This window comes from Mycteria americana, chromosome 2, assembly GCF_035582795.1.
Source record: "Mycteria americana isolate JAX WOST 10 ecotype Jacksonville Zoo and Gardens chromosome 2, USCA_MyAme_1.0, whole genome shotgun sequence".
Lineage (NCBI taxonomy): Eukaryota > Metazoa > Chordata > Aves > Ciconiiformes > Ciconiidae > Mycteria > Mycteria americana.
The window spans coordinates 130,114,676-130,128,761 of NC_134366.1; the positions used below are offsets into that span (position 1 = coordinate 130,114,676).

The 14,086-nt window shown below is 35.5% G+C and overlaps 1 protein-coding gene across 12 annotated transcripts in view; it reads left to right on the forward strand.

Annotated features, from left to right (window-relative positions):
• SNTG1 (syntrophin gamma 1) overlaps nt 1-14,086 on the forward strand; it is a 348,105-nt gene that overhangs the window by 237,613 nt on the left and 96,406 nt on the right. For all 12 annotated transcript variants that reach the window (XM_075494642.1, XM_075494639.1, XM_075494638.1 and 9 more), the window contains 3 exons: nt 1,031-1,113; nt 4,104-4,234; nt 10,087-10,216. In XM_075494642.1, the coding sequence (XP_075350757.1) occupies nt 1,031-1,113; nt 4,104-4,234; nt 10,087-10,216 (344 nt within the window). The remainder of the gene's footprint in view (nt 1-1,030; nt 1,114-4,103; nt 4,235-10,086; nt 10,217-14,086) is intronic.

Consider the following 14,086-nt stretch of genomic DNA (forward strand, 5'->3'; position numbering starts at 1 on the left):
GTGTGTATATTTAGAGGGCTTAACTTTACCATGTAAAATTCAGAGGCTTTGGTGGAGGTGTCTGTCTACCTAAAAATAAATTACTCTGGGATGATTAGTATTTTGTTTAAGTCCAACCACGTTTTAATCAACTAGCCCCATGAGAGACATATAGAGACGGCTGTCTTCCTTTATATTAAATTGTAAGTGTGGGTGCATAATTATAGACAGTTGCAGCATATCCAAAGATATTTATATGTCAGCCTGTGCCTTTTGTCACAGCTGCTTTCCTTCTGCTTCTTGCTCCTAAGAGGGTAAAATGAATTGCTTAATTTTTAAGCAACAAAACAATAAATATTTGATTTCAATACTTTTAGCCTTTGATTTTAAGTTAGTAGGAATTAAATAAACTAAATTATGAAATAATATTTTATACAATCATTTGTTGAAATACTGTCCTTATCTTTCACCGAGGTATTAAACTTTAGTGAGACAAGAAAAAAATTAGAACACCATATCCTTAAATAAAAATGTGTCCCAGTACATTTGTCCCTTTTATGAAAGGTTGTGGTACAACAAAGTACCCTGAGTAACGCACACAAACATGCATTTGCATTGATCCTGTCATGTTACTTTTGAGGTGTTGCACTGTAATTTCCTAAACTGTTACAAGAATGGTTAGAACAGTAGGCTTCATCGAGAGTAACAGAAGTGTTATCTGACTAGTTCCTTCAAGTGAAAACCAAGCGAGTAGGTACGCACTTTTCTTTTATTATCAAATTTGCAAAAACCTTTGGGTTTGTTTTGTTACTAAACAGATTATTAACTCTTTTAAGCAATGCAGGAGAAGGATTCTTGAGCCTCCATTCAGCTTAAAAGGCACTCCGCTCAAACCAGAAGACAGATACTGGCTGACGGGAGAAAGTGAATGAGTATTAGATACGACAAAACTAGTGGGGGGAGAGGAATGCATATGTACAGACATGCACAAATTTGAATTATAGCATTATAAATTAATGAAGATTTTTTGGTGTATTCATGTTTGTATTAGGTGCCCCCAGTGATCAAAGCAGTGGCACATCCTCTCCACTATGTGACAGTGGTTTGCATCTCAACTACCATCCCAACAACACGGTAAGAGCTTATATTTCTTTGATAGAATTACACAGAAGAATAATAATACTATAATAGCTAAGTGGAAGTAACTAATAAAGGACAGCAACATGGGAGGAGCTCCAATTAACATTGGAGATAGACAGTTCCATAGGGGGCAAAAAGACTTGCCAGATATTATGGCTGCAAATTAAATTATGACAAATTATACCAGCTGACATTGTGCCTTGATAGAGGTGATTACTGTTTTTATCTGGGCAATAGGGATTTTGCAAAAGCTTTTTCTTCTAGATTATTTCCACAGCACAGCAATTAAAATTATTAAAAAGAAAATATATCCATTTAAAGAAAAGGTAGAAAACTTTTTCAGAATATTTTTCCATTATTTTTATTTCATTTATTATCTAAAACTTTTGGCAGAGCATGATTTAGGTACATGCTTTTGTCTATTTTTAAGGTGAGAGCATTTTACTTCTAGTAACTTACACAAAATCTTACTGAAGAATGATGGCATTATGGAGCAAAGTCTCTTTAGGATGAAATGCTACAGATGTCTAATCAGATTTTTAGTAAGAGATGCCTTTGAAGTGCAACAAGGGGCTTTTAACAATTTTCTTAGCCAGGAAATGCAAAATTTCCATTATTTTATATAGTTCTAAAGGGGATTTTTCTGCATATTTGGCTTTGTGATAGGTGAAAATACTCAATAAAATAAAAAGCACTGAATAAACCAATATACAGCATAATTATTACAGATATATTTAACAAACAGAAATGTAAGCATTGTTCGGTAGACTTTGCTGTTTTTAATTTCTGGGTTGTTTTATTGTTCTTTCATACTTCACTGGTAAAAGTTTTAAATAGGAGCCCAGAGACTTAAAAATCAATAGCACAGATTTTAAGCCTGATTATAATCTGGAAAACCTTTAGGCTTTATACACTTCTGTGGGAGCTGGAATTCATAAAAATGGGATAAAACCAATAAAATTGGTGTCTTAATGCAGGTCAAATAATTTTATATATATATATACATATATATATATAACTAGTGCAACAACATCAGAAGCAGACTTATTTCAACAGTCTATATACTTATGCATGTATAAAGGCTATTGCAGCAGATCCTAAACTTATTTTGCTAGCCACTTCATTTCTAACTTTACTTTTAGGATAAAGAGCATGCTTCCATTTGTGTACCCTATTTCTGCAGGTTGAAACAGATATAAATTAGCTACAGTTTCTATTTGAACTGATAATAATTTACTGAAACCAAGTCTTTTTCTCTCAGTTTAAATAATATAATCAGGCATCATGACTCTATAATTCACCCTAAATTAAATTCTTCTGCTGAAGACCAGGATGTGGTTCTTATCTCAGATGTCCCCTTGTAATGGGAATAGAATGCTTCATAAAACCAAATGAGACCTTTGTGTGAATTCGTAAATTATGTACAACTCTTATGTCATGGTCCTTCCTTTGTCTCAGAATATTCTCTAGAATGCTTTATGACTTATGGCCCTAGTCTATTTCTTAATTTATAGCCTTGGTGATTCACATGAAGGAGACTTCTGACTCAGAATTTGGAGTAGACAGGACTGGTTCTGGTCTTTTGTCAACAGTTCAGAGTTATGCAGGCTAAAGGTAGGGTTAACGTTTCTGTTGCAGCCAGATCTAGGCCTACAGTTTGCATCTAAACTTTTTGCCACGTTTCAGCTTTTTCCTTAAGTTTAATCACAGCTGAAAAAAGGTTCCTGAAAGCAGACAGAAAACATTAAAAATTCAAGACAATGTTCAAAACAACGTCCTAGCTTAGTCTTCCTTGTCAGTCATTTATTTATTTGGATTGAATCTATGGAATGTTTCACCAGAGATTCAATGTTTTAAATAAGTGAATCTAGTTATGAAAAGTCTGCTGTTCAGCTAAATTGATGTTTATAGCGATCTTTTATTTTATATAGATAAAAGATATATGAACATATGTGTAAAAGTAAAGTCTGAGCTGGGAAAGCTTTATAATTCCATAGCTCTTACACAAAAATCACACTCTAGAAAAATACAAAGCATAGTTAATTTTTGTAATATTTATTTTATAGAAGATACAGGTAAGAAAAAATGTGAAGTCTGAGATTAAAAAAATGTAAATTATGCAGGATCGGCAGGTACAATTTTACTGATATACTAAAAGTACTACATACATTTCAGTGAGAATCATGTTTCTTCAGACAAATATCATCACTAGCACTGTTTTATAAAGCATTTTATAAAGAAAGGAAGAGGTGTTGGATTTTTAAAAATAAATGTTGATCATTTCACTTTTTATAAGCATTTCTCATTCAAATCTATATTCTGTAAAAATACTGGTGAAATTAGACTGTAGATATTTAAATACTCATTCCTTGTACATATGATCATAGACATGATAAAGTTCAATTTTCATATAAATAATGTCTTGTGTAAATAGGTAAAATTAAAATATTAATCATAAGCATATAGTTTTGACTAAACAATTTTCATCACATGTTAAATCCCATTCACAATTACCAGGTTTTGAGGTGATGTCATTAGAATAGACACATATGTAAATGTGTACGGGGCCACAGGAAACAACTGAATTATGGTTGTACAGTGAATAATTTAGAGTTCACCTTTATTCAGGGTACAGGTGTAAAGCTAGTAGCTGATGATGTGATATGTAGTAAATACTCACTTCTATTCATGACTAGTCATTTCAAAAAAAGGACACAATCTGTTGTCCCTAGGTTTTTAGAATACTGTTCTCACACTTCCTCTAAGTATATTGATGTTGAGGTTTATATAGGTTTGTTTCATTTGTGAGAAAAAGTTCAGAATCTCTCCAGTGCTAGCTAAAACTGATGCCAAATGATTTGGGGAAAGTGGAACACAATGCCAAATGAAATATAAAGTCTTTGAAATCTATCTCTCTCTTTCCAAATCTGCTGAGTACTTATAATGAAGCCCAAAACTGAGAAGGACCTTTTAATGTTTTTCAGGATACATTATCATGTTCCTCATGGCCAGCATCCCCAGGACTTAGGTGGGAAAAAAGGTGGTGTGATCTCCGATTAATTCCACTTCTTCATTCACGGTTTTCCCAGTACCTTCCAGGATCAGATATGTGCAGGTAAAGAAGTTCAGAAAGTTGAAACTTGACTTCTTGGTTGACAGATACAAGCCTTAGGGAGTTTCCTTGTTAGAGGAATGGCATTATTAGTTCCACTGCAGCTGTCAGAGACGTGAAACTTAGGAGCTTTCATAAAGGTCTGTCTAGGTCCACCTTGGCCCATATTCTGCTCTGGTGTCAGCCGGGACCAGGTGTGTGGGAAGACGTGTGATCCTCCCACTTGCACTTAGTGGTCAGCACGTTTCTCAGTTTGAGGTTTCACCTAGGTCATCATATTTAATAACTGCTAATGCTCCTGTCCTCAAAAGCTTCTTTCTAAGCTGCTTTTTGTCATACCTTTGTTTTTTGCAATGCACTGTGATGTTGAGCTGTGCAATGTAATTATGTTTTTAAAATGTACTTCCTTTTTTTTGTGTTAAATCTCTCACCTGACAATGTCATTGGGTGAAATAATGTTGTTGTTTGGGAGCAGCAAAGGCTGGCTGCCCCATGGGGAAGGTGAGGCACGAGCAAAGGGTGGCAGCGAGGCTGAATGAGGCAGTGTCCATGCAGACAAGGGCTCCATCCAACTGCCCCTGGTGGAGGAGCAGAGGTGGTGGGATCTACCTGGTGGGACCACCTAGGGCTGGTCTTCAGATAAGTCCGTCATGGTGAGGTGGGGCTCAGGTCAGGCTGGGAAGTAAGCCCACAGGTTGGGTCTGAATCAGTGGGATACATGTCCAGGCACAGGCATAGCTGCAGCCAAACTCATGTGAAGACCAAGGGCAAGGGGCTGAGCTGATACGCAGCTCCCGGGTGAAGGGAGGGAGGCCTCTGCTCAAAGTCTTTCACAGCAGCCTGATCCCACATCCCACAGCCACACCATGGCAGAGCTGGCCTCAAGCACTGGCAGCTGGGCATCCAGGAGGGGGAAGAGGGTGGACTCTTGGCCCTGACCCTTGTATCAAGGGAAATGCTAAATAAGCATTCTTGATTTACGTTTTTATAACTTCAGATGACTCTCTTCTGTTTTCTAGTTTGAAGGATCCCTATTATTATCTCCTTTTAGGGAAAATTCCATAGCTCTCATTATCCTTGTTATTCTCTCTGCTTCTTTCATAATTCTAATATATCTTCTGTGAGACAAGGTGATCAGGACTGCAAGGAGGATCCCTCTTGACTTATATTAAGACATAATGATGTTTTCTATTTTTTTCTCTGTTCTTATCTAATGCTTCGTAATAAACCTATTACCTTTTGACTGTCACTGAGGACTAAGGTGATGGTTTTTAGAGAACTGTTTGTAGTAACTCTTGCATTTCCTTCCTCAATGTTTATAGCTACAACAAGGTTCTTTGTTGCTTACATATAGCTAAGGTTATTTTTTCCCATATGTGTTGCTTTGCATTTATTAACATTGAATTTCATTGCCATTTTGTCTCCCAGTCACTGGGGAAGCTGTCCAAAGGTCATAGTCAGGTTTAAATTTATTGCAACATATGGAACTACAACTTGTCATTGTTTAATTTAATATTATCCTAGTAAATCAGAAGAAATCAGAAAGGAAGACAAGAATATTCTGGAATGATTACTGGTTTTCCAAGTGTTATGCATTTAAATAGAAAAGGAAGTAGCTACAAAATCAACAAGGCAAAGTATATAAATAAGATCATACTTGTTAAAGTTTTAAATACCTAGGTATTGTGTGAATTAATTTATCATCTGTGTATATAAGAATGAAGTTCTAATACTAAAAAATTCTGTGAGTTTCAGCATGTAAGTCATTAACTGGAGGACAGCTGTCTACAGTTATAGAGCATGTTTCTCCATTACTACTTCTTCTAACCCATCAGAAACATTAACTCTTAAAATAAGCACAAGGGACTTATCATTTGTGAGGCTGTGAGGCCTTACTAATTGAAATAAACTCTGGCTTTCCTGTGTAGCCTTCATGTCTGCCAGCTTAGATGTGTGAGTCTGGGAAGAATAGTGTGTTATGCTATACCCTGACTGCTCATCAGGCATTAGCGGTTTAAAACTTCCTGTTCCTCTGTTCATACACATGTAAAATTGCCTGATTAATACAGAAGAGCTTCTTTAATATTTCTGGAAAGACTGTTTTGTGAAAGAACCTCCCCAGTATCTTTTCTCTGTTGTTATGCTCACCCTTCCAGTGTTTCTATGGGTCCTACAGTCAACTGATGCCATCTGCCCCCAGAGATGGGTTTATGATCTCCCCCAGAAACTAAGGGAAGAGGAGTGTGCTTCAACCTCAGTTTGGGGTTTGCATGGGGTGAATTTTATTGTTTCTTATCACAGCCTGCTTCCTTCTCATTGATTCTCAGAAAACATATGAAAATTGAACAAAAGCCTCCCACGGCCTCAGTTAATTCTAAGGTCTGTTGTTTCTTAGAAGTACACTACCTAGGTCTGCCAGCCATTTTCCTATTCACAGAGCTGAAATTAGAGCAGGTTAAGCAATAGTTATTTCACCACTAGATAATTGTGAAGCTAAAAACAGCCTGCAGCTTTTGACTGGTAATAGCAAAATCATATTTACTTGGCTGCATGATCCTTTTTTTTCATTGAGGAACAATGGCTGGCCCACGGAGTCAAGGTATAAAGCAAAGGTTTACTGCAAAACAGATGTAAAACAATGGCTTATTGGCTGAACTGAAGTGGAACAGGATATAGTCACCACAGAGGCAGGAGTTTTTTTATTAAATTCTGTGAAAACCTTTAGCTCAATGTTTAACAATGGTTGAAATAGAAATGATTAAGAGCATGAAGTATAAAGGGCCCAAAATCATAACAGTCAAATCTGAGACCTGTTCTGCTGTATACTTCAGATAACATATTGAATTGAAGACAACTACTCACATGGAAAATTAGGACATATTCAAGTATTCATAGATCTAGGGTTTTAAAATTCAGTCTTCTGCATCAATAAAACATGACCTTAAAGTGCACATTATAGAACTTGTACATTACGGAGAAAGATTTTTAGGTAGCAATGATATTCCTGAGATTTGAATTTCCAGAAAATACATTTAAAAGTATATTCATACAAAACAAAATATCTGAATCCATACTCAAACCTTGAATAACTACTCTGATAATTTTCTCCTTGTGTCCTTCTATGCTGTCTAACAGGAGGAAGTTAGAGTACTTAAAGGAAACAAAAATGCAGTATAAATATGAGAGGGGAAGTGGGGTTTTCTTCAAAAAAGCATAGGAGCAACATTTTATGTTGCTAGCCAGACAGTTTATAACAGTCTTTAAAAATTAGTGTAAACATTTTAAAATGTGACTCCCTCTCAAAATTTGTTATGAGACTGCTACGAAGAGCAACATTAAAAAAAGGGTATTGAAAATACTATAGGAAAGCAACATGCAATGGAATTTAATTAATTACATTTTCTGTAGTTAATATTTACAAGGCTTTTTTCACTATGTAAAGCCTAATAACTTTTTATGTTTCAGTGTTTGAAAAGACTGGCGCAGAAATACATCATATCATTATCACATACACTATTATGCCTCATAATCGTATTCCAGCTTTTCCAGTGCTTGAGGCACATGAATTCCAGAGGATATTAATATAAAATTCCAGAGGGCATTCAGGTTAATCGTGGAAAGCTTATTAATTGCAAATATAACTCTTGAGTTCCAGAAGGCAAAGAACCTGAGATGTGTAGTTGAATAAGAATTCATCTGATCTTAACTTTTTTGCTGTATTATAAAGTGATTAATCTACTGTCTGTTCTATTTAATACAAAACATATATTTAATACCTTATTTTTTCAGGTTTGTGTGGTAGTACGGACTTTGGCTGGTAGACTAATTCAAGAAAATACTATTACAATAATCTAAGGCTAAGGATATCTACTGCCCAGACCACACTCAGAAATAATTTATTAGGTAGCCTTGCATCTTATAGTCTGTGCTTATTGATACTTGGGCAAGAACATTCTGAATGAATGGCTTTGTATGTGCACAGATCAAATACCCAAGAACAGTAGGAACAGTCTGATGCCCCGAATGCATCAGGTTCACTGTGTTTGTAGTGTAAGGGAAATTTGTGCATCAGAATTGAATCTGGAGCATACTGGGTTTTCTTTGCTTGTGCAGATTAGTGTCACACATTAAGAGATTCTTTGGATTCCTACTTTGGTTTACAAAAGGCTGAGTAGAAAGAAGGGGAGTCCTGAAAATAATGCTATTTTTCCTGAAAGAGATAATAAACAAATTTGTCTGAGCATCATGCTATGCTCTTTATGTAAGGACTTATTTAGAATTTTATTCTGGAAGGATTTGCTATTTATATTTATAGCCATTTAAAATAAAGGATATAGTAAACAAATGCTAGCTACATTACCTGAAGATGCTTTAAATAAATCTTCTTCAAAAACTTTACCTGAATTATTGTGAACATGAGTCATTGAAAGAAGTAGTTCTCAGTTTGTACCTTTGGATTTTAAGGAAAAATCCCTATCCGTGTGAAAAGGCAACTAAACTGATAAGTTAGCTGATGGATTTAGATAAAACACTGATCTCTGCATGATCATGTTGGGATATATAAGCCTTATCCTCCTGTAAGAGCTAGTTCTCATGACGAGACTCTCAAAGCAAAGGCATGGCTCTGATTAATTTTTAATGCGTCTCCTGTCTGAAGGAAAAGCCTGTACTTGATGTGGATGCAGCAAAGACCTTTATGGTAGAGACAGATATTAGCTCTGCATTCTACAGAACTAGTATATAATTTCAAGAGGTAAAAAAAAACTTTGCAGAATGGATATCTGTCTTGAGATGTCAGAAACTGTCATCAGTGACAGTTTTACACTGAAGATAAGTCACTTTGCCTGCGCCATTCTCAAAGAATCTGAACGATGTACTTAATTTTAAACCATGAATTGATCATTAACAGATGGGGTTTGTAGCAGAATGCCAGCAATGGAACTTGGTATTCTCAGTATGTTTAGTAATCTCTTACTCTGGGATATGGATTAATATTGAGGTTTTTTGGTTCTGAAGCCAGAGGCTGTTAGCCAAGAAGGCTATTTGCTGAAGAAATTAGGTTTGCTACTGCTTTAACATCTGAAAGTTTTCTCTTGTTCTATAATTGCTCAGCACTCAGCTATGGAAAGTCAGTCTATAATGCATGACAGATTATTGTGTAGGTGCCCAGATTGGTGCTGGGGTAGAGGCACCCAGGTGGCCACTGCTATTGTCATTGGATGCCTCTTGGCATTCCAGTGTATTTTGTTAATGATCCTATATTCAGAAATGCAATTGGAAAAATCATTAATGCTACCTGATCAATTTTGAATTCTCCAGCTTTTCAATCAATAGTTTAGAAGAGGATCAAAATCCTATAACCAAGAGCAGCCAACAAGGAGTATCCAGACAGGAATCTTACTGTATTTAAACAATGTATTAGAAAAATGAAACAAAAATTGTTGAGAAAAAGGTACTTGTATTCCACTGAATTTCTCAAATGATTGCCTACAGTGTCCAGTGGACACTCCTTCTCTGTGATCTGCAGTATTAAAGTATTAACTCTTTGGTATGCATCAGCTATTTCACTTGTTTAGCTTCTGAAGTCACACAGTGTTGGTCAAGGTTCCATGGAGCTAGTCTAAGGAATTTTTTTATAGCTTTATGGAAACTTAATATAGTCTGAGTTGACCTTTCAGCATGACCTTTTTAACATGTCAGGTATTTATAAAACAGGAAAACCAGCAATTTATCAGTGTTCAGTGGCTGACCTTCGTTGTAGTTGAAAGAAAAGCATTTCTACAAGTATTGTTAAGATGATATGCTAGAACAGATGAAATTTTCTTCTGACCTGATCTGTTATGACATGTCTATAGGCAAAATGCGTTCCAAGTAATTGCTGTGGATGGGGTTTGCAGTGGAATAATTCAGTGTCTCTCTGCTGAAGACTGTATTGACTGGCTACAAGCAATAGCAAGTAACATTTCCAACCTCACAAAGCACAATGTAAGTATGGATCCAAGTAAGCCAGAAGGTTTCCCAATCATATTTGATTATAACTGTCATAAAAGCCTAATGGGTTCACGCCCATTATCTGCATATAAACAATGCTTGAGGCTGTCTGAGAGAAGTCAACTCAAGTTTGTCATCAAATCAGACTTTGTGAGAAATCATTGAATGGGAAAATATTCTCCCCTACAGTCATATAGTTCACTTCATTGCTATCAGAGTTATTCGCTTCTTAGCAATACCAGCTAGCATTAGAAACAAAGACCAGACACACAGGAGAAAGCCAGGTGTGATGGGTAAGCACATATAAAAGCAAAAAATTCTGGACTTGCTTGATAGTTTGAGAAAGCACATCTATATAAAGACTGGTATAATCAGATCTGAATTAGATATTAGGTCTGTTTAGGTATCATTTATTACAAGGAGAACGTCAAGGTGCTTCTGTGATACAGATACAGATGTCTATTATCAGCAAAGATTAAATGCATTTATGCTTCATGCACTGTACTTTTATGATCTGATCTTGTGGGATAGATATCTTTTTTTATTGAAGCAAGAATAAATGTTATGCAAAAGTTTTGCCAAACTCCTAGAACGTTTGATTGAAAGGTCTTCTGGACCTGCCTAGGATGTATTTTGCATTTGATAGATGACATATAGTTTTTCCTGTAGAAGTCTATATGGTGCCTTTCCTGTTTTTTCTCAAAAAATACAGAACACATGGGTAACTTCATTATTTTGAATTGAGTTATAACAAGTAAGCCCTTGATGACTTAATTTTTATTCTCTCAGATTTCCTTAAATCTGCTTTAGCCTCCCAAACCTGCCTCTGAATTTGCTTTTGTTTCAAATACAGGGAACACATTGAAGGAAGTTGTATTTCTTGGAGATTTATATTCAAGGTGCAAAACTATGTTCCATCTGGCAGCAATATGTAAAAGTCATTGTATTATAAAAACGTGACAGACATGAATTCATCCACCACCTGCAAGCTTCCACACAGTACAAGCCAACTTTATGGCTATTTATTCATCCTTACAATGCTGTTGCTGTATAGAACCTTTCTTGCCTCACTAGGCATCCTGACAAATGAAGGTGCTGATTTTTTCTCTTGCCATCTTTAGTTCAGACTATTAATGATTCTTGCTCCCTAAAGTAGCATATTTGTTTACTTATAACAATAGATAGATGCACCTAAATATTATCTGATAATGCTTAGTGTAACTTGAATTTTGGTAATGCACTGTTGTTACATGATATAGTTTCAGTGTTTTAAAATAAGTACAGTTTATAATTCTACACTAGTTTCCATAAAATATAGAAACAATGTATCTGATGTTTCGTAAGATGGAAATAGTTAATTATACAACTATATGCCAATCTTAGTATTTGCTTTATCCCAAAGACATCCCGTAAAGTAACTATGAGAGTTAGGGCTTATGACAATTATCCATGCATCTATTTGTAGAACTGTTCTAATTGTTCATAGCCCATATGAATTTATGGAAACCAATGAGACTTTCTTTTCTGTAATATACTTTTTTTTTTTAAATTGTCAGTTGCCAGAAAGAATTAGTTATTTGACAGAATATGTGATAAGTGACTATAAGAAACATTAGAAATACAGAGGGGAAAAAAACAAACTGTTGCTCGGAACAATGATTAGATGTGATTAGAGGTCCCTATATTTTCTTTCTTTACAAGATGGTTATTGACATATGCATACTGTTGATGTTAGCATTTTTTCTCAGAGTGAGGCATTTACTCACAGTCATTCTGCCTTACTGTGGCATCCACTACCAAAGAAACAAAGAGAGTATAGGACTTCATTTGAACTTTTGGAAAAATTGACTGATTTTTAGTTTCAATTAACTTCTTATTTCTCTCTAGGGGTTATGGAAAATAATTTGTTTCATTTAAATACCATGTAGCTCATAGAAATGTTAACTTACATGCTCTTTCTCACATCTACCTTTTGAAAAAGAAGGAAGCAGATGAAAACAAGAAAGACAATGAAAACTAAATTGTTTCTGAAAGCATTTCGTTTACCAGCGAGTCAAGTTTGGACTCTGTATATTTGGGTGGGATTTATCTTGCCTAACTTTAGATGTCTTAAAGCAGAATGTCCGAAGAGTGATCCTTATGATTTACTTTGAACATCTATTTTATGATGAGATTAATTCCCTCAAGACATGTCTTTCTTTCCTTTGACTGGTAAGGGACCCTAGGGTGGTGAGTTCAGACTTCGATACCTAAGGAGACATGTATATCCTGTCACTGGTGTCTTTGAGGGGCCAGAGAGGGTTTCTCTGAATAAATCTATCAAAGAAATGCCTGGATATTTTGACAAAAAGCATACTAGTCTCAACCAGAAAATCTGAATTATTTTACTTTTTTACACACAGGTTGGCTGAAAAAGATCATCTGGTCATTCAAACTCCAGAAATGTGTGTGGGAAGAACATGGCTTTCTCTCCCTATGTTCCCATATGTATCTTACAGTTGTGAAATGGGAGTCCCTGGCTCCAAAATCTCACATTTGAGTCTATAGTTCAATTAAATTTTTCTGAGGATAATGTCAAAATCTCTTCTGTCATGATCTAGTATGTCCACATCTGACACAAAGGTGGTGTGACTCAATTGCAGAATCATCTTTGTAGCCAGTACTTACCAAAGAACAAAAAGATAACAAAAATGCAGGAGTAGAAACAAAACCAAAATGTCTTGACATCATCATCTTTGAAAGGCAGTGTTGCTAACTGAATATACATAATGGAGGCTGGAAGATGGTGTTTGCAGACAAACACATTTTGCCTGCAGTGGTTAGACTATCAATCATTGTACAGTGTGAGATAAAACTTGTATTACTATGCAACAAGATAGTTACAGTTTTAATGCAGAGATATAGAAAATTATATTCTATTACAGAAGAGATTAAAAAAAAAAGTATGCTGACTGATCTAGTTGACTTCATTTCAAATTTTCATCAAAAGACAGACTTCAAGTATGCATTTTTTTCTTTGTATTCAGTAAATTAGAACTAGTGTCCTCCAGTGTTTGTAGAATACTGGGAGTGATACTGCTAATTTTCATTTCTTTAGCTCCCCAAAAACCATGGAACGATTATATATGAGATGAAATACATCGCTTTAAAATTACAAAACATGAATTGACTTGTATATTGAACTACTCAGATAAATTGGGCATTATCGAATACATGTACGTTTAACTGTTTTTCAAGCAGTATGAGGCATTCAGGTGTTTACAGAGTTCTGACACTTGGATTTTTTGTTCTGCATCCCATTCTAGACCTTGTAAAGAGAAGCGTATAGAGGTAGTCATTCCAATACTGATATTTAGGTCTCTGTAGGCTCATTTAAAACTTAGAACTGGATATGCTCGTAACATACCGTGGCCATTTTTTTTTCCATATATGGTACTCTTAAGGCACATAGATTTAAGTGAATACATATAGTCAATGCAGCATCAAAATTACATAAATCTAATCTCTTCTATTTTTCCTCCCTTTTTTAACATGGGATGTTACCAGCCTGACATTTAAAACCACATCTGTTTGTATGTCACTGTTATCAGGTGTTACATATGGCCTTGTCTCATATTTACTTACATTTTGGGCAATTTGCTGCATGTCTCATTTTACTAACTGTACCTTGTTGTGCCTGTACCTTGTTGACTGAAGAATTGTGGGATATTTCATATCCTCTTGGGTGTACTCATTTAGCTGCAAAGAAAAGTTAAGTCTTGCCAAACTGTATTGCTGTTGCTCCAGTGCATTTCATCTGCACTTTTATAATGTATCTGAGTTTAAAGGACAATGTCTAGCATACGGCAGGACAGGAATTCAGTG